The sequence below is a fragment of the Planococcus citri genome, chromosome 4 (assembly GCF_950023065.1).
Source record: "Planococcus citri chromosome 4, ihPlaCitr1.1, whole genome shotgun sequence".
NCBI lineage: Eukaryota > Metazoa > Arthropoda > Insecta > Hemiptera > Pseudococcidae > Planococcus > Planococcus citri.
In genome coordinates, this window is record NC_088680.1 from 71,388,144 (window position 1) to 71,408,860 (window position 20,717).

Below are 20,717 nucleotides of genomic sequence, written 5' to 3' on the forward strand. Positions count from 1 at the left end.
TTGCTAAAATATAACTTGATCAAAAATGGAATGTCATAAAAATTACAAAAAATACGACAAAAAAGTATTTATAAAATTGGTCTGAAAAATCGTTCATGAAATTTCAGTAAAATTAGCACGAAATTTCGCAAAAATTTCGAAAACATCAATAATTATATGTGTAAAAATACAAAAAACTACCGAATGTTGACAGCAATTTTTGCAATTTGAACAGTGATCTTTTACAAAAACCGATTCTTTGAGCTCACGACAACGTTGAATTTTGAAAAACTACCAGCTCCTAACTCTCAAAAAAATTGGTGCCAAAGTTGAAGCCCCCTAAGTTGTAAAAAATGAAAAATCAAGAATGATATTTGGAAATAGACATTAATTTTTCATCTAACTTGTCCATAAAAATTTCATTTCCACTTCAAAGTTCCTTTAATATCTTCTCGAGGACCCTCCTCCATCTTCTAAGCTTTTGGTGCCTACCTTCGAATAAAGCTCTCGAAAATATGAAAAAAGTAAAAATTGAAAGCTGTAAACAAATTCGAAGATTTTTCATATGATTTTCGTCAGAATTCTTCTAAATCACACTCTTTTCAAGAAAAAAAGCCTTCCTCGTACTCCCCCCCCCAATTTTTGCCCTTTCGTACGCAGTTCTCCATAAAATGGAAAAAATCAAAAAAATGAAATAAATTACGAACTTTTTTCATTTCGGATCAGAATGAATCAGCTCTGAAAGATTTTTTCAATGGTTTTTTAAAAAAAGATTTTGAAAATTTTCCAAAAATTCTTACACATTTGACTTTTACTTTTGGTCGATTTTTCCCAATTTTGAGGTATAGGTACTCTATTTGAGGGTATTAAAATAGCTCGGAGGAAGGGAAGCTTTTAAGTGATTATTTTAAAAAAAAATTAAACAGAAGTTGGAGGTATTTTTCTCCACTTTTTTTCAACTTGAGAGCTCCAAGAAAGTCTTCTTTTGAACTTTGGGGAAATCGAAGAAAAGTAGGAACAAATTTTAGAAATTAAAAAAATGAAAACCAACAAATTTGAAGGGATGAGGAGCAAAAGGAAACATGAAAAAAATTGTAAGGTTTTTGGAGATGGTGAGTCCGAACTCCGGCTTTATTTTTTGATCAGGCCATTTGAACACCCCCCTCTTCTCCCCCCAAAAAGTCACCTCAATTTTGTCCCTAAGATGTAAAAAAACAATAATGTGGTGTGACATATCGTGTGTCAGGTTTTTTAGACCGTCAAGTCCGAATATCTGCATAGTTTTTTGATTCAGCCCAATCAACCATCTCTGCAGGTCCACTAATTTCGATCATTAATTTTTTTCTTCAATTTTTCGAACTTCCCAAAAAGTATTAATACTTCGCATATTCAATTGTACATCAATTTTACTCTCGATTAAACCTTTCACAAGTTAATATCTGTGTTATGCATCAAAATGCGCAATCTCGCACGCAGGAAATCACTCACACTACAAGAGCAAAAGGGGCGAAATCACAGTTCGAGCTAATCAATCCGACCAACCCCTGGTGAAAAATGATGAAAAATTCCAGCAGTTAATTTAACGCTTGATTAGATGCGGCAGCTTATGACGTCTCGGACGTGCCGCGTGCGCGTGCGGTGAACACATACAAATACATATAAAATGAAATATTCGTACACCATGCAGCAGACTCATCTTTACGACAACGGGGGTGATGATCTGCGATTGTGTGTGATGAGGGGAATGGGGAATGGGGAATTTGAAAAAATCGCCTTCGTAATTATTGAAGTCACGACTGGCTTAGATAAATCATTTCATCGTTATGAGATCGCGTCGAGTCGGGTTAATAAAATTGCTAATATCGTTTACATTGGCACGGGGTGGCAACTGGTATTGGTAAAATGGTAATGTAGTCGGTGACTTATGAAAAATGATATATACATAGTACAACATTTCATGTAGCTTTTATCCCCTATAGTTTTTTTTGCTAGTTTGGTAGCTTGTGGGGCGGCCCTGCTGCTGCTGCTCACGCACTGTACACTGTACAGTGTACATAAGCAAAAGCACAACACCTCGCGCCACGATATTATCTCTGCTCGCGCTAATGTCACCACCATTTCTCTCCCTAAAACCTAACACTGTATTAAACAATACAATGTTTGCAGTGTTTTTGCTCTTTCATATGGTAATGCGAATTGCTACGTTTAAAATACTCGTATCTATTTCTCGCCGCCGCCTTCTCCCCTCATCTGCTCCATTCTTACACAACAAACCCCACAGTCCATATTATACACATCGGTTCCAACCAAAGCATTGTCTATTTTCTTTGTGTTATTCTACTCGACTGGGCGTTCCATCTTCCTTTCTTTTTTCTCTTTTTTTTTTTCAAATTCGATCATATTTTTATACACGTCATTGTTACGATAATCGGTTTTCTCTTTTTTTTATCGCGCAAATGCGCGTGGGCCTTCCCTTGTTGACAAACTGTGCGTTGGTCACACACGCCTATGAAATTTCACACGCGATGAGTGGACTCTAAAACGTTGACCGGACTTTTTGAAGGTTCGAAGAACGCGATGTTTTGATTACACCCCTCCCTCCTCTAAATTCAATCAATCAATCAATCAATCAATATTTATTTATTTCTAAAATATTTCGAAATTACAAAATACCCCCCCTCCCTATGCGCAACTACGCGAGCGAGGGGGCCTCCATGGTAACATTGTTTATGTGAAAAAAATTTAGATAGATAGATAGATAGCTTTTATGTATTATTCGGTTCAGCGCTTTGCGCTATTCACGAATTTGACAAAGATTGAAGGAGGAGAGAAAAAAAAACAAAAAAAATGAAAGGGAAACAAACCAAAAAAAAAAAAAAAAATAAATAGATACGTAATTAAGCAAATGAAAGAATATAAAACAAAACTAAAAGCTAAAAATAATGAACACACAGGAAAGTTTAACGACAAATTCATTTATCATCCTAGAATAAAAAAATGAGTGCATCTACAGTAGTCTGTAAGGTGTTTTCGCTCTCCAGTAACCACTGGACTAGTGCCAGCCGAGAGCCCAAGCCTCTACTCATCTTTGCGTTAAACAGAGTTGGCAAACACCACGGAGCCTGAGCACCAGATCTTTCTCGTCAGTACCTAGGTAGGGGAGCAACGGTGTAATCAATTTTCCTCCCCCTCTCATTCACATAAACTCTAAATTTGGACCTATTCCTTTGTATATACCTAGTCAATTGCCTGGACTTGATAAGAGTTTTTGAATAGGTAGAATTTCTAGTTTTTGAAAATTGCCTTTTTTTTACCTACAGTGCTCCTAACTGCCCATTTTTGTAGAATATGGATAGGTTCTAAGTGACAGTCCACTATCCCCCCCCCCCCCAGATGAACAAGTCATACTGGAGCACAGATTGATAGAGAGCGTAATACATTTTTACCATGTGTTGAGTGCCAAAATGTTGTGCCAGGAAGCGAATCAAATAGTTTAGTTTTTTAAGTTTAGTTTGTAAGTATAAACTCTGTCCTTTCCAGATCAATTTGGAATCAATCATTATTCCGAGGTACTGAGTTGACTCAACTTGTGACAGGGGCATGCAGCCACATGGAGCCCCACAATCCAGGCATTCATGCATGTAGCACCTAGACCCCAAGTCAGGGAATCCCTATAGCCAAAACTTGACAATTTTGATTTGGACGAATTTGGTTTTAATTTATGTTGCCAGAACCAGCCTCCCAATAATTTCAAATCTTCATTAATAAACTTGACAAGATCATCTTGATTCTTGGCTCTATTTACTAAGGTTGTATCGTCTGCAAATCCATTATAATGTCCCATTTAATTTTAAGGTAAGTGCAGGTAATTACGCCAAGCTAAGGTTTGAGGTCATTTAGTGGGGTTAAAATGCATCTTTGGCAAAAATGTGAATGAACCACCTCAAAGTACATCTTATTGGCTACCTTTTCCAAAAAAAATGTTTTTCCTACCCCTCCCCCAATATCGCCCATCTCCTCCTGAAAAATTTTCACAAAAGTGGCGTAATTATCAACACGTGCAGGTAATTACGCCACCGCCCCAAAAAACTATTTAAAATCGATGAAAACATTGGTAAAAATCATTTGTCATTTTGGGCATCTTATTGGCTACCTTTCCCTTAAAAAAATGTTTCCATTGCCCCTCCACCTATCCCGCCCCTCCATCTCTGAAAATTATTCACCAAAGTGGTGTAATAGTCAGCATATGCAGGTAATTCCGCCACTCTCCCCCCCCCATTCAAAAAAAATTATTTGAAATTGATAATAAACATCGCTAAAAATTATTTCTTAGCATTTTGGACAAAAATGTGAAAGTCCTGACAGAGTTTTGTTAAAGTGGCGTAATTTTCAACATTGGTACTTTTGTATATTTTCATTTTTCAACATTTCGATGCTTACTTTCAGAAATAACAAAAAATTGTTTATCGCATTGAAATTGGCATTAAATTTACTACAGGAAACATATCTTCGATAATTTTTTTCGCCATTATTACAAATTACAGCACTTGTCCAAACTGTGATCAATTTAACATGACAATTTTTTTTGGCATCAAATTTACGAAAAAGCGAGCCACAGATCAGAAAATTATCCGGTCCACAGATATTTTTGGTTTTCCTACCTTGGTTTTAACAGTACAATCACCTAAAAATCGTCACATGGAGCCATCTACCTGTTTACCATGAGAACTGATGTAGTGGCGTAATTGCCAGCGTGGTGTAATTAGCTGCACTTACCTTAGTTCAAAAATGTCATTAATGTAAATTAAAAAGAGGATTGGTCCCAGTATGCTGCCCTGTGGTACCCCATGCACTACAGGTAAGAAATTTCCAATTTTATTCCCAACTTTAACAGCTTGAGTTCTTCCCTCCAAGTAGGATCTGAACCAGTCATGCTGCATGCCCCTTATCCCACAGTTCCAGAGCTACTGTTAAAGAGTCCCAACATCAACCGTGTCAAATGCCTTACTGAGATTGAGGTATGCCGCCGCAACACTATCACCCGCATCTAGATCATCGACTACCTCAGTAATATGATCAAATAGAGCATCACTGGTACTCTTCCCAGACAAAAATCCATACTGCTGTTTTGAAAAGAAATCTTTTGAATGCAGGAAATTCAAAATTTGATTTTTTACAACTTTTTCAAAATTTTTTGATAGTACTGAAAGAAGGGAGATTGGCCTGTAATGTTCCATAAATAATTTACTCTTGTTCTTATGAACAGGGACAACAATGGCCTTTTTCAGAGACCATAGAAATCTTCCTTGATTGATTGATTTGTTTAAGATGTCAGCGATAACTGGTTGGGAGACTTAAGACCTCAGCATGAATCTCATCACATGTCACTGGAGGGGACCCCAGAGCCAGACTAACTATTTATAATTTTCTTGGCTGGGTAAGCACTATTTGTTTCAAGGTTTTGGAATTCATTTGAGATTTTATCAACAGAGTCAATAAAAAATTTATTAAAATACATACATTTGAGACCTTAATTTCATTTCCCTCAACCAAAACCTCCTCCTGATTTATTCTAATTTTTGTCAGTTTATCTTTCTGCTTCCCCCTGATCAAATCTATATGTTTCCAGTACTTCCTTGGGCCATTTTTACATTTCTCCAAAACCCCAGAATGGTAGACCAATTTATCCCTCCGACTCTGGTGAACCACTAATTTTGACATTTGTTCATACTCCCGAGTAATTTCTAAATTTGTGGGATTTTTTAAAATTTTTTTATATAATTTTGATTTTTCCTCAGATAAGTAGGCCAAATAAGCGGAAGTATATGGTGTTCTTTTTTTAAATGTTTTTTTTTATAAGTAACTGACTTAGTACAGGATGCCATCAGCGACTTAAGCTCATCCAGAAACAAATCGCACACCTCATCCACATCCATAGCCCTAAAAACATCTGCCCAAGCAACAAGTCTCATTTTGAGTGTCAGAGCTTTCCAATCTGTAATCTCAAGATTACACAACTCTGATGACAATGTGGTGTCTGGGGGCTGAGCATGAGCAACTTCAATCTCAAGAGAATAATGGTCTGACACATCTGTCTTTATAATTTTGCAAGTAAGCCCCAGTACCCCCTCATTACAGTCCAACCCCCTACAAAATACATGGTGAATGCAGGTGCTAGTGTCAACTGTGACTCTTGTGGGCTCTCTAACATGACACTTGAATCCCTCAGAAGCCAACATATGTACTTAAATACAAAGAATTTTCTGCAGTATCAGTACTAACATCGATATTCATATCTCCTGTTGATAATTGCTAATTCGGATGCCGAACCAATTTCCTGGGCCAAATCACACACAAATTTAAATTTAAATTGGCATCTACGAAAATAAAATTCTTTGACGCTCAACAAGGAATTTCAAGTTCAGGGGTAATCATAATTTCAACATTTTTTCCCAGCTAAAACAAATCCTCTCCACTCAAGAAAAATTCATGAAACATGAAAAATAACCGACCCTACGTGTGAGAGGAAGGAGGTGAATTTTATCGGATACTTTGATTACGAGTATGTAGGTGGTAATTATCTAAAATTCCCTGATTTTAGACTGGAAATTAAAAAATTCTCAGATATTTCCTCGACTTCTCCAGAAAGGCTAAAATTCGCCATTTTGCCAAAAAACGGACACTTGGCGTTATTACAGATTATGGCAGAAATAAAATGAATATATATAGCCTACAGGTACTAGAAACAAGGTGATATCGATATCATGGAGTTGGTTAATGCGCTGGCGTGTCTTCATCGTGCTGAATTAAATACTCCCTTCTTGCCGGGTACGCCGAATTGCCAACCGAAGCGAAAGTTTCTTCTTCGGAAATTAAACGAGCTCGGTGTGGTTTCACGAATGAACACTCGGCTTTTGAAAACACCTCTACCCTGTCGCATGCCACGACCTCGTACTCCGGCTGCCTTCGCTTTATAGAGTAGGCAATCGATCTCGCACCATGTCAGAATAATAAAATTACGAGCTCGACTGCTCGAGTTGGCTGTCAGTGTCACGACGACGACGACTCGCGATTAGGTATTCTTTTGAAAATTAAATGACAAAATCCGACTGTTTGAAGATTTTCAATTCGCGAATAAAATAAATGACGAGTTTTCAACAGCTACGAGCGAGAGAGAAATGAATATCGTTAAGGGTTAGGCTTATTAACAGCCTGCCATGTTTCATACTTTCAACTTGGTTGAAAATTACTCGAAATGAATACACCAACCGTCGAGAATCGAGTTTGCGCGCTGAAATTAGGCACAAATCGCAATTCTGGTTTTATATTTTGGTATAAAAATCAGAAACTATAATGAAAACAACAAAAAATGAAAACATTTAATACAAAAATGAGATAGAGACAAAGAATAAAAAAAAACTTCGATAAGACGAATAAATAAATATTTTTCTACACGGGGGAAAAAAAAGTTTGAAGATTAAAAACATAAATTAACTAAAAGTGGAAATCGGAATTTGGATCGAGCTTACAACCGAAAACAGGAGCTTGTTTCATAAATAAATAAATAAAATTAATAAAATACTCCAAAGACTGGAACAGAATCGACTAAACTGCCACAGCTGCCAAATGTGATGTTGAGACGAGACTAAGTACCTCACACAATCGAAGCATCATCTTCATCAGTCATCACATGACGAAATTATCGCTATATTTGCCTCCTTCGTCATCGTTATTGATGTTACTGCTGCTAGTATCGATATCATTATGATTTATGTTACCATCTTCGTTATCGTCATCGTCTTCATCTTCGTTATCGACATCGTCGTCTATATCGTCTTCATCGTCATCTTCATCATCGTCATCGTCGTCGTCGTCTTCGTCATCATCGTCATCATCATCATCATCATCGACATCGTTGTCGTTAGTAATATCGTTGTTATTACTTAATACGACGTTTTCTTTGCTGACTATGTCGTTTTCGTGGGTATTACTAGTTTTATTGGTAATACTTTCTTCTTGTTCGATAGCTGTGGTTATTTTCGCGTATAGATCTCTAATAGGAACATTTGCGCTGCGAATATAAAATTACGCCTTCGTTATTTTCATCTTTTCTCGAATAGCTTTGTTAGTGCAGCGTATGTCTATATATGTACAAGCTTCGTTAAGGCATAATTACCTACCAATGTATTACAGCGTGATATTTCTACGCACAATCAATCACCGATGCGATTAAACTATTAGGCCAAAATCACAACAACCGGGGTATAAAACTGTGCACAAGCATTTTTTTATTATTACAGGATTACAGCGAGCGAATGATACAAGGAGCTTCAGTATACGAATACGAACCAATATTTACTCAACAAAAAAGCAACTGAAATTCAACAATACACAAACCGAGCTTCACATGCGATGAGGTGAACAATTGCTGGGTCACATTTTACCCATTTATTATAAATGAAGAAGCTTTGAAAGTGTAGTTAAAGTTACTAGTGATGGTATACTTAGTTGTAGATGTAATTATGCAAGCTGTGCGTGATTTAATATGAACCCAAATGCAACACCAACAACAAACTGACAACTTCTTATTCAAATTCAACGCTTCGAAACCATCAAAAATCGGTATTTCACACATTTTTGCAATTTTGGGGAGAAATAAGGGAGGCACTGAGGCGTCCTATGCAAAGAGTAAGCTGATATTCGAACTCTGCATCCTTTAAAACGTGTCAAACGACGCGTCGCACGTTATTTTGAATTTTGACTGATGTTTCAAACACTCGGGGAAGGGTACAGAAGGGTCGTATCAAAAAAATAAGTAAATATTCGAACTCGCCATCCTCAGACACCTAACAAACGATACGTCACACGATATTTTGAAATTTTTGGAATTTTGACCATGTTTGGGGCAGGAAGGGGCGAGCACGGAGGTGGGATCGAAAAATCAAGTAAATATTTGAACAGAGCACCATCCATCGTAACCCTCGCAATTAAACGATGTGTCACAAGTTATTTTGTTTTAATTTGCCATTTTTCTGACACCGAAGGGGAGGGGGTCAGAAGGGTTGAGACAGGAAAATCCAAAATTGAACAAATATTATTTGAACTCGAAACCCTCGAAATTTCCACTAACAATGCATCACACGTCATTTAGATTTAAATGAAAAATAATGATATTTTGACTAGGTATTATTGGGACATTTGGGGAGGGGACAGGTAGGGTGGGGGGTCACACTCAAAAAGTGAGCGGATATTCGAACAAACCAAGCAAGCACTCTCGAAAACTGAACGAACTTTGCGTCACTCCTTATTTTGAATTTTGTTAAAATTTTGATCACGTTTAGAACACAGGGGCTGGGAAGTGGGAGGGAAGGGGAAGTGTAGAGTGATCCGTTTGAAAAAAAAAGAACCAAGAATTTGAACTCAAACTATGTACTTCGAATTATTAATTAATTAATACGTCACTTAATTTTTCAACTTTTCATTAAAATTGTGTATTTTTGTATAGGAACCTTACAGATGATGAATGAGATCCCATTTTGAAAATTAGTACATGGTTGGTAAGTAGTCAAGTTAGGTAATGAATACTTAGTTTCAAATGTTCAAATGTTAACCTCGAGTCATGTTTAGTCAAATCAACCAACCTGGTTTTGATATTGGGTTTAGGTCTCCCGATCTTTCTCAAAATGTTTTTGTAGATCCTGATGAATCATCACCTTCAACTTTAATTTTCATTTTAAAAAAAGTAAGTAACTTTAGTAACCAAAAAAGTGACAAAACGCAAAGAAAACATTTTAATAAAGAAAAAATGAAAAACAAAAAAAAACAGAACATTACAAGTTGAAAATGTTTTGGTTTTTAATTTTAAAGAATTGAACTAAATTCTGAAACTTTCTCATATAAAAACGAGACTTTTTGACAATTTTTAAAAAACGGCTCTTAAAATTTTTTTTCAAATGGTAATTTTCAACAATTTTGTTAAAAAGCGAGAATTATTTACATTTATGGGCAAAAAGCAAAATTATTTGGAAATTATCATGACCAAAAAAATAATGTATTTTTTGGCACTTTTTGGATACTTTTTTTAAAAAAAAAGTTGACATTTTTACTAAGTAAGTACCTAATTGCAAAAAAACTCAGCATTTTTTTTTTTTTTTTTTGAAAAGTGAGACTCGACACTTTGATGTAATTTTTAGCGATTGTAGGTAAAAAAGAATGGTTAAAAATTTGGAATTTTCGGCAAAAAGCACGACTTATGGACAATTTTAACGAAAAAGTCAAGACTTTTTGAAATATTTTGCAAGAAACCGAGAATTTTTGACAGTTTTCGACGACAGCTAGACTGATTCGAAAAAAAGGGTGGATTTTGGATAGTTTTTTTTTATTGGGAAGGGGGCGGAGAGAGGGATGAAAATTGTTAATAAATATTGGCAAAAATTTTTAAAAGACAAAAATTTGACAATTTCGACGAAAACCAGTAATGAAATTAGTTTAAATTGTTTTTTTTTAGCGATTTTTTTCAGTAATTTTTAAGCAGAAAAAAAATGTTTGCTGAAAAGTTGGAATTTTTAGAAATTTTTGGCGAAAAGCTTGACTTTAAAAATTTTATTAAAAAGCAAAAGACAAAAAAAGAGGATTTTGGATACTTTTTTAAAAAAAAAGTAAAATTAGCAAATTGCAAGAAAAATTAATAATTTTTTTGAAAAGTGAGATTTTTAATGCATTGTTTTAGTACATACACTTCTATCTAATTTTTGACGATTGTAGGTAAAAAGAGAACCTAAAAATGAGAAATTTTCGGCAAAAAGTAAAAAAAGAAGACTGATAATTATAACAAAAAGCAGATTTTTTTGGCAATTTTGAAAAAAAGCGAGGGTTTGGATAGTTTTGGGCGGGGGGGAGGAGAGGAGGAAATGAAAATAGTTAACAATTCCAAGCAGTTATTAAAAGGCAAAAATTTGACAATTTTAGCGAAAAAGGTGGGGAAAAAATTTTGAAAAAGGTAGAATTTTAAATTTTTTGGCGAAAAGCTAGCATTCTGGGAAATTTTGGAAAAAATCCGAGGCTTTTGAATAGCTTGGGAGGGGGGGGGGGGAGGAAATGAAAATCGTTAATGATTGCTAGAATTTTTTTCAAAAGGCAAACATTTGACAATTTTAGCAAAAATTAGCAATGATCTTTTTTTTTTTTTTTTTACTAATTTTAGGCGAAAAAATTTTTTAAAGAGTCAGAATTTTGCAAATTTTTGGCGAAAAGCAAGACGTTATGGCAATTATTGACAAAAAATGACGCTTTTACTCAATCTTTGTTGAAAATGGGAGTTATCAAATTTTTCGATTAAGCACTCAGAAATTTTGACATTTTTTAAGCAAGAAACGAGACTATTTTGCAATTTTATAAAAAACAGAACATTTTTTTACTATTTTCTGCAGAAAGCGAGGCTTTGACAATTTTAGCGAAGACAGGGTCACTTATTGATAAAATTTGCATTTCTTTCCCTCTATTAAGATGCATGAAAAAATAAAATTCATCAAAATTTGTACAAAAAAGGTAGGTACTCGTAACTGTAGGAACTAACTTCGGTAACTCGTAGCCCTGCATTTTGCAAACTTCTAAAATAAGAGATCTCCACACAATACCATTTTGTACAGCAATCATATTAACGTAACGGAAATTCCACACAGATGCGGTGCTTACAAAGCAAAACTAACATAAGTATACAAGCGTGCACCAAATTCCAGACTGTACAATGTAGCTCTAGCTACCATACAATGAGCACAACTCTCAACGAGTAATTCCCACCATTGCGATACAAATACCAAAAATAAATAATCGAATAATTTTTCACTGACCTTCTCAAAGACTGTAACCATTCTTGGAATCTGTAAGGTCCATCCGCGGATACGGAAAATGCTTTGTGAGCCAACTGGGCCATATTTATAAACTCGTCTTCTTCGTACTGCGCCATATTATATAATTTGTTATGCAAATACTGGAAAAACCTATAAAAAGAACCAACGAATCGAAATAATTATTCGTGCAAAGTGACACGAAAATATAAAAATCTGTTTCCAGTACAACGATGAGAAAATAAACGTACATAGTTTCACATTTACTAATCAGGTTTCCAGCTACCGTACAAATGTAGTAATGTAACATGGAAGGATTACAACGAGCGAAGTAGACAGCCGCGCCGCAGGCCACTTCGTACAATAAAAATGGATTGACTAGAGTATTTTCGACTACTACACAAAAATGATGTACCCATTTATCACCTGAAATCATCGCGCAATCTCTCGTTAATAAAAATCAAATAAATATGATTACAAAGTATTCTACGAAACGATCAATTTACCTAATAATTTAGCTATTTGCATCGTTCTATTGATATCAGCGGTATAATTCGGTAGACAGTGGAATCTATAGTGGGCTTTCTCTTCGTTAATTTCGTTCACCAGGTTTTGGAAAGCCATCATCGATAAACGATACGATGTCAATAAATAATGCGTTCTTTTCTGCAATGTTTGAACATCATTCGGTTATAACAAAATTTATTCTCTAGTTAGAATATGGAACGATGAGGCGTCTTACCATTAAATTAGCGGGCGATTTCGACTGGCCTGATAAAGCCAAAATTGAACAGTTTGCTGTTAAATAGGATACCGAAGGTAAAGGACATTTGGACGGATTTGCAGTAGCTGCTTTGGCGTTATCGTTATCTTCCAGCTCTTCCATTTCATCCTGTCACATAAACGAATACATTAGGTATAGGGTATTTCGTCAAAAAGGTTATCAAATGATGATGGAATGTAATATACCTTGACATAAACGTTATACCATAATTTTGATATGTAAAATAGAACGTCTGCTTGAAGACTGTGCGTCTTGGCGACATGTTCTACTTCGCAACACGCTTTTTCTTGCATTTCGTGTCCCAAAGTCTGGCACTAGGGTACGAAAACACGAATTAAGTTAATTTTGCAAATATCAACGATCGTAAATTCGAGAAAACTTTCATTCACCTGATTAATAGCTTGAATTATTTCGTGCGAGTTCAATTTATCAGCGTGAGATAAACAACTGAGAGCTAATTTTGCAGCCAAGTTCACCACCACACGATTATCTGATCTGGATCCTCTATCAGCCAAGCTGTTAGCTTCGGACGGTGTCAAATGACCAGGCCAGTTCTCTATGATGAACATTATGGCCGGAGCTCCGATATCTATTGCTAAACCTACGAAATTGAAAAAAACACAGGTTCTGGTAAGAGAATCAGCATGATTTTTAGCCAAACAAATTCAGACTGAGCTTGAGAATTGAATCTTACTCGTGAGCATAGCAACGTGCGGAGAATAGGATCTGGACTCCCAGGAAGAGGAAGCGTTATTAGAGATACCTAATCCGTACATAGCTAACTGCAGAGCACACATGTGCAGCACGTGATTAGGTGTTTTCAAGTTGCCACTTTCGGATTCTCGAACAAAAACAGAAGAGGCGAGATGACCACCGCTGCGAAACAATACGCTTTTAGCGAGTTCAGTCACAGAATGAGCCAACGCTTCGGTTGAACGATTTCTATACACAATGCTGACCGGTCGTTTGCAGCCAGTTTTTCCGCTGTAAACAGAATTGCACATTAGGGGGGGGGGGGAAATACTCTCAGTAAGCCATAAAGCGCTGACGAAATACATACCATTTATTCTTATTAGACTTGGACGCGATCAACGCTGGTCTGGAGCTGTTATTTTTCATATTATGTTGCACCATTCTACCTCCACCTCCTTTAACAACGTACGATCCTTGAGGAAGCGGAGGTCCTCCAGGAGGCACTTGCATGGGTGCAGGAAACATACCGTTGATAGAATGCTGAGGTTGGGGCTGCATCACACCATAAGGCGGAGGAATACCAGCAGGCTGCATCATCTGGGGCATCCGTAAAGGAGGCACATTCGATCCGGGACCCATAGGCATTTCTGTTGGAGCCGGTCTAATTGGCCTAACTGGCATACCACCAAAAGGTAAAGTTGAAGGAGATGGCATCGCTCTGACGTTATGCGCACCTGGCATAATACCACCAAATGGATGAACATTCATCTGGTTTGGTGGTCCGGCCACAGCTGGAGGTACCCCGGCAACCAGAGCACCTTGAGGTGGTGGAAGGACACCGCTTGTACGACGGTGAGCTGATGTTGAAGGTTTGGTGGGTTGAGTGGCTGAAGAAGCTACTGCAAAATGGGGTTGTTTAGGATACGGCCAGACATCTTGAACGACGTGAACTTTAGATGGCTTGCGTTTGCGAGCTTGTTTTTCAGTGATCGCTTTCAGATGTTCCTCTGCAAAAAAATAACAATGAAGATGAGAAAATTGAAATCCAACTTGAACCAAGTTTTAAATTGAGTACATTTTGGCAAAGTTTGAACAATTTTGCGAGGTTAAAATGCGTTATTTCAAAAAAATTGATAATAACATAACTATTCTGGTAGATTATTTTATGGGAAACATTTTTTGTAATAACATTTTTTAAAAACACGTTATTTCACGAGCTTACTGCAAAAAGCACTAAATCGATGTTGGTGAAAAACTTGCCTTGTTTGGTTTTATCTTGATAATACCATAAGTGTAATGGTTTCTTCATGTTTGGATCGATTTCTTGATCAATGATTACATCCATAATTTTAAATACTTTCTTCGGCTCGTCTTTGTACAAATCTAGCATTCTTAAGGCCAAATCACATCTGCAAAAATAAAATTTCAAACATGAAGAACTAACTTTTCGAGTACACAACACTACCTAATCCATAAAACAACTGCAATTACCTCTGTCGTCTCAATCCTTCGATCAGCAACGAATGTTCATACTCGCAAACATCGGGTTTCAAACTCAACGACACAAGAGCAGCTTCAAAGCATAACGATTCGCTGATCTCTTTCGATAAACTTTTGCTTTTGCCGTCAGGTCCGTTGATCATAGTAACATCCAAAATATAACTAGTCAGCGCATTCGGCAGCAGTTTATGACCGCGAGCTTTATAAGTTCCCGCTTTTAATTTCTCCAATCGTACTCGTAATATTTTAAATTGCTCTTCCATTAGTGGGATTTTTCTGAGGATATCAGCAATATCGTTCTCCAAATGAAATAGTTTCACCTTGAAAAAAAAAAAACACCAACAATTATTACGATAATTTTCTCAAAATATTTCGATGTCGTCAACGCATCATACCTCTAACGGTTTAATGGAAGCAGGAGCTCGAGGAAGTTCTAATCCAAGTAATCCGATTCTGAAGGCGATATCGTAATGCTCGGGACAACTCGACAGTAAATTCAATAAAAATCTGTACAATTCCATTTTCTCAACAGCCATAAAAGTGAGCCTATGAGCTACAGGGTTGATGACTGCTTGACCCTAGAACATTAATAACGAGAAATTTGTAAACAATTTTTTTTTAGTACATTTCACAACTTAAACATTATTATCATCACTGTATACTAACTCGTCTACGTTTTGGTTTGACAAAAGCTCCGCTACACATAACCTTTTGATCGGGTGGATCACTAATGATATCTTCGGCAATAAGCCTAGCAATATAACACGCTTCTTTGACATGCCCAAATGCCCATAATCCTTCAGCTCTGGCGATTAAACTCTGCATAACTTTGTCCATCTCGGAAAATGACTCGAAAATCGCATTATGAGGTCCGATAGTATGTGCTGGATGTTGTCTGGTGTCAAAAAATGCCGGAATATTTCTTTGACTGTGACTGGAACCGTATTCCAAGCTGTATTCCTCCATCAAAGAATCATAAACTTCCCATTCGAGCTGTGTACTGGGTAAACAGTCGTCAATGTTGAAGGTATCGTAGTTCTGATTACTGTCTTCGATCGGGTTTACTGCGCAAATCGAACTATTCGCCATTTTACGACGTATGTAATAATTCACATTACGTTCGTGGGTAATTTTCTCCTTCGTGTGGGGAGATATACTGGAAGAGTTGGCTGAACCTGGTAATTCGCCACCTGAAAATTTATTTCACGATTTGACAAAATTATAAAAAAATTATAAACTCATCTCTCAAGCTTCTTCACTCACCATATTTCAAAGAGTGAAGATTTTTTTCCGAGTTCGACGATGCCGACTGGTCTATTGAATTCATATTTGTGTAACTTTCCCCGTCGTCTGTCTCATCGTTGACCCAAGTATCAGCCATGGTAATTAAATGAGTTACAAAATGATGAACTTCGTCTCTGAAATTTGAAATTCAAAATTCAGTAGAGTATTTGAGAACGTAAGTTTTGAAAAAAAAATCAATAAAATAATTGTTTACCTCGAAGAAGAGAAATGTTCTTTTAAATACTTGATAGTTCTCGCATCCAATAAGTCACTAGGAACTGGGGATTTGCTGATGATTTTGGAGACAACATTACGAATCCGTTCAACATGAATGAAACATGACTGCAGAGCATTAAGTAACTAAAAAATATGTACAAAGGGAAAAATCAGTATTATTGCAAACAGTTTCTGGAAGAAGGGGCAGTAAATTTAATCTTACCGATTCCGTAGGATATTTGATATACTTCAAGTATTTGATATCTATACCAAAAGTGAATGGGTGCGATTCGTACATCCACAGATTGCCTTTCTTGGTACCACATCCAACACGATACGTGATACCTGGAAAACAACTTTCGATAAAATATACTCTGACCTATTTCAAACTTCAAAGCAGGCAGCACTGCCATGAAAACGAACCTGGCAGAGGGAAATTAACCCACGTTAATTTGCAAGCTTCCACGCAAGGTTTGAATCCAGGAAAGTTGTGCAGGTCGAAAGCCGACGGTGTATGCTTCCAGTTATTCCAAATCTGTTTGCGAGAAATCAATGCAAATTAATTTACTAGGAATTATTTTCAAATTGATTAAACGAACAAAAATTACCAAATCGATTATCTTGAAATGCCAATCTTTGAATTTCCAACACAATGAAGCACGTTCTTTCGGAGATATTGCAGGATTCAAAGCCGCCAGTCTCCAAAGAGATACGATTTCATCACATAAACGAGCGGCAGAAGCTTGATAAATATACGAATTACTGTTACCGTTGTAATAATATTTTATTTGATAACCGCAATCTCCATTTAATCCTGATTTGTTGGCGAACCACCACAAAACCACCTAAATAAAAATTGTATTAAAAAACCACTAGGATAAGTAAGTTTTTATTTATTCCCACTCTATTTGGAAAATTAGCATCAGTACATACTTGAACACAATTGGCCATCTCATCTGTGATGATTTCCAGCAACGGGAGCGCATTTCGGTCATTTTTACAAAACATATCTCGAACAATCGATAATAAATTCCATATCGAATCCGGTTCTCCAATCTTCATAGGACGCAACATACTATTATACTCGTTTATGATTGCAGGAATGTTATTTGTTAACATATTTACATCACTAAACAAACAACGCCGATCAGTAAACTCGAACAGTCCATAATATCATTTCAAAAAAATTAAATTTACCTGAAAACCATCGGAGGAACATTGCCAAATCTATTAATTTGCTTTTTAACATTCAAGTGCAATTGATGATCATCCAAGCACCACATAGCATGCTCAAAAACAGAAGCACCAGCTGTTGTATCCGGAGCTCCGCTCACCTAAACCATATTTAAAAAAAAAAAAAAATCAACAACAATTCGAGGATGATAATTGTACGTTACATTTAAATCGGGCAAAATTACCGTATTAATCGGCAGTGGTTGTCCGGAGTTCAGATCGTCCAATAAACGTTGGGCAGTTTGTAAATATTGCTCGGGTAAACTACTAACTAAATACTGAGAAAACTTTTGCAGCTGATCACGATTTAATTGCGTTAAACTTTCACTAATTGGAGGCCGCAGTTGTACTTTTTCAGGCTGTAAATATTATTAAAATCGCAATTATTCATCTACAATACAATCGAGAACACAAAAACAGTCTAGAATGTACTTACTTTATAAATACGTAGTAAACAAACAGCTACAATATGACAACACCATAGAGGAACTGCTTTACACGTACAAATACAAGATGTGATACGACGACGATCAAAGCTAATCGAAACGCTGAACTTGTCACCAGTACTTATTCTTACCGTAGCATTCAAATGAAAACCTATATTCGTAACATAATTCAAAATAATTAAATTCATTTCAGTCTATACTAATTTAACGAAGTGTTTCACATTCAAAATCATCAACTAACCAATTTGAATGACATCGAAGACATTCTCGTTCTCGAATAATATCTCTCCTCGAAGGAACTCGTCGTCGTTAGAATTAGCTAAACAAGTATACAAACAAATATCATCATCCCACTCGGGGAAACTCCAAAAAGTGATCCTTTGTTGCAACTCTTCAGGAACTGGAGGTTGGAATTTTTCCACCATTTCAAATGGTATATGCATAGCTACACATCTAGCAGCTAGTTCGGTTAATCTGAGAACACTTCCACCTAATTAATGCAGAAAACAATACAAATTTCAGATTTCCAGGGACCATTTGAAGAAAGTAAACAAAGGCTGAGGATGATGTCAATTTACTTCTTTTGAACTCGATGCAACGGAATCCGCGACGCAATTTTGGATGCTCCGAGCGTTTCCATCCTTTCCAATTTATATTAACTGTTTCGACGTCCGGGTTCCATTTTTCAAACGCTGTTTCTTCTTCCGAATTTAAAGATTCTTCGGGGTCCATTTCACTAGAACGATTCCTTCTCAGTGATCCATTATCCATCAACCGGTTGAAATTAGGCGGACTCAGATTATCCATACTCGAACAAAACGCAAAGGATCGAATACTGAGCCGAAATTAACGAAACAGACGCATCTTTATTAATTTTACCACTGAGAAAGAGTGTAAAAAGAATTACATTTGAGTAAATTTTCATTGTTTTTTACAAAGAAAAAGATTGATAAGAAAAATCAAAAAGCAACGATCATATTTGAGTTTACTGGATGAAGGCGATTTAGCTACAGTAGCAACTAGCGCTCCATAAAGTTTGGTGGACACTTTTTGAACTTGAAAAATATTTTTTATTTTTTTAAAATTTTTTAAAAACAAACCAGAAATTTAGAAATTTGAGAGATTATATTGGAACTTGGAACTAATTATATTGTACTATAGACTATAGATTGATAACCAAATGAAAAATCAAAATAGAAAAAAATAATTTCGAAAATTGAAGACAGCGTTTGAGCGTTGTGATTGTGAAAACAAAATTTTTTCGTTTTCGTTTTGATTTTTGAAAAAATTGAGTTTTCATTAAGGGCCGATTCCGCATACTTTTTTGCATAAGCAGCAGGCGCTAAAATTCACACGTTGCAAGTTTACTTAATTCAAGTACATTTACTTTCAAGTACTTGATCATGTCTGATCAAATAAATTTACTTGTATTTATTATTTTTCATCGTGAAATGGAATGGATAATCCGCCAATTAATTGAAAAGTCAAGTTACTTGCGGTTGTTTGAATTGAATAAACTAGCCACGTGTAAACTCCAGTTGTCACCTTGCATCTTCAGATCTGGAGATCTACTGAACAGAATTGAATGAAATTTAAAATATATATACTTTGAAACAATTAAAAGAAAATGTCGGATGGGATTTTCATTTGATTGAATATTTTTCGTAGAATTTGAAATTGAAAATCAACGAAATTTGAACACTTTTCAATCGTTGTTCATTCCAAAACTATTCAAGTAATTAAAAATCCCCTCCGACATTTTTTTCTAATTGCTTCATAGTATCTATATTTCAAATTTCATCAATTTTCGTCGGATAGATCTCGAGATCTCAACACTCGAAAATCAGGCGGATCGGGTATGCAATCGTGTATGCGGAATCGGCCCTTAAGTTATGTTTTGTATGGTTATTAAAAATAACGTTTTTTTTCGTTATTCTGTATTTTCCTCAAATCAAATTTGGCCAATTTCAGTGTGTGTTTTTTTTTTAATTAAGGAAAAGAGCAATATTAAAACAATTGAAAAGTGAAAACGTGAAAAATATGCAGAAATGAGAAAACTGATAATTTATCCCCTATAATAACAATATTCTGACAGTTTTCTCGTTTTTTTGATGTTGCAGGCTGGAAGTGGCCTTATTTGAGAGATTTTGTAAACCTGGTGACTTCTGGTGAATCAGTCACCAAGATTCACCAGAAGTCACCATAATTATTCACCAGAACGTTGAAAAGTCATACTTATTTCATACCCTGGTGACTTGGAAGAAGTGCCCATATTTCAGCAATTTTGTAAACTTGGTGACTCCTGGTGAATCTTGGTGACTGATTCACCATTCACCAGAATTCACCAGAACGTTGAAAAGTCATAATTCATACCCTGGTGACTTTTTGGTGAAAAAAGTGGCCTAATTTGAGCGATTTTGAAAATCTGGTGACTTCTGGTGAATCTCAGTGACTGATTCGCCAAAAGTCTCCAAATTCACCAGAAATCACCAGAATGTTGAAAAGTCATATTTCATTCTCTGGTGACTTTTTGGTGAAAGAAGTGGCCTTATTTGAGCGATTTTGAAACCTGGTGACTTCTGGTGAATCTTGGTGACTGTTTCCCCAGAAGTCGCCAGAACGTTGAAAAGTCATATTTCATACCCGGGTGACTTTTTGGTGAAAGAAGTGTCCTTATTTGAGCGATTTTGAAAACCTGGTGACTTCTGGTGAATCTCGGTGCCTGATTACCAAAAG

At 36.1% G+C, this 20,717-nt stretch overlaps 1 protein-coding gene across 1 annotated transcript; it reads right to left on the reverse strand.

Moving 5' to 3' along the window:
* Positions 1-7,333: 7,333 nt before the first annotated feature.
* LOC135845703 (zinc finger SWIM domain-containing protein 8 homolog) lies at positions 7,334-18,938 on the reverse strand. The gene is made up of 24 exons (XM_065364483.1): positions 18,560-18,938; positions 18,223-18,471; positions 17,972-18,132; positions 17,721-17,894; positions 17,500-17,636; positions 17,236-17,431; positions 16,911-17,147; positions 16,726-16,837; positions 16,526-16,647; positions 16,301-16,446; positions 16,066-16,220; positions 15,469-15,992; positions 15,198-15,380; positions 14,794-15,122; positions 14,563-14,711; positions 13,670-14,309; positions 13,304-13,593; positions 12,999-13,210; positions 12,795-12,923; positions 12,568-12,717; positions 12,332-12,491; positions 12,077-12,251; positions 11,829-11,978; positions 7,334-8,050 (listed from the first exon to the last, which is right to left on the reverse strand). Exons 1-24 carry the CDS (start codon positions 18,786-18,788, stop codon positions 7,666-7,668), a joined length of 5,394 nt encoding a protein of 1,797 aa, XP_065220555.1. The 5' UTR covers positions 18,789-18,938; the 3' UTR covers positions 7,334-7,665.
* Positions 18,939-20,717: the final 1,779 nt, after the last annotated feature.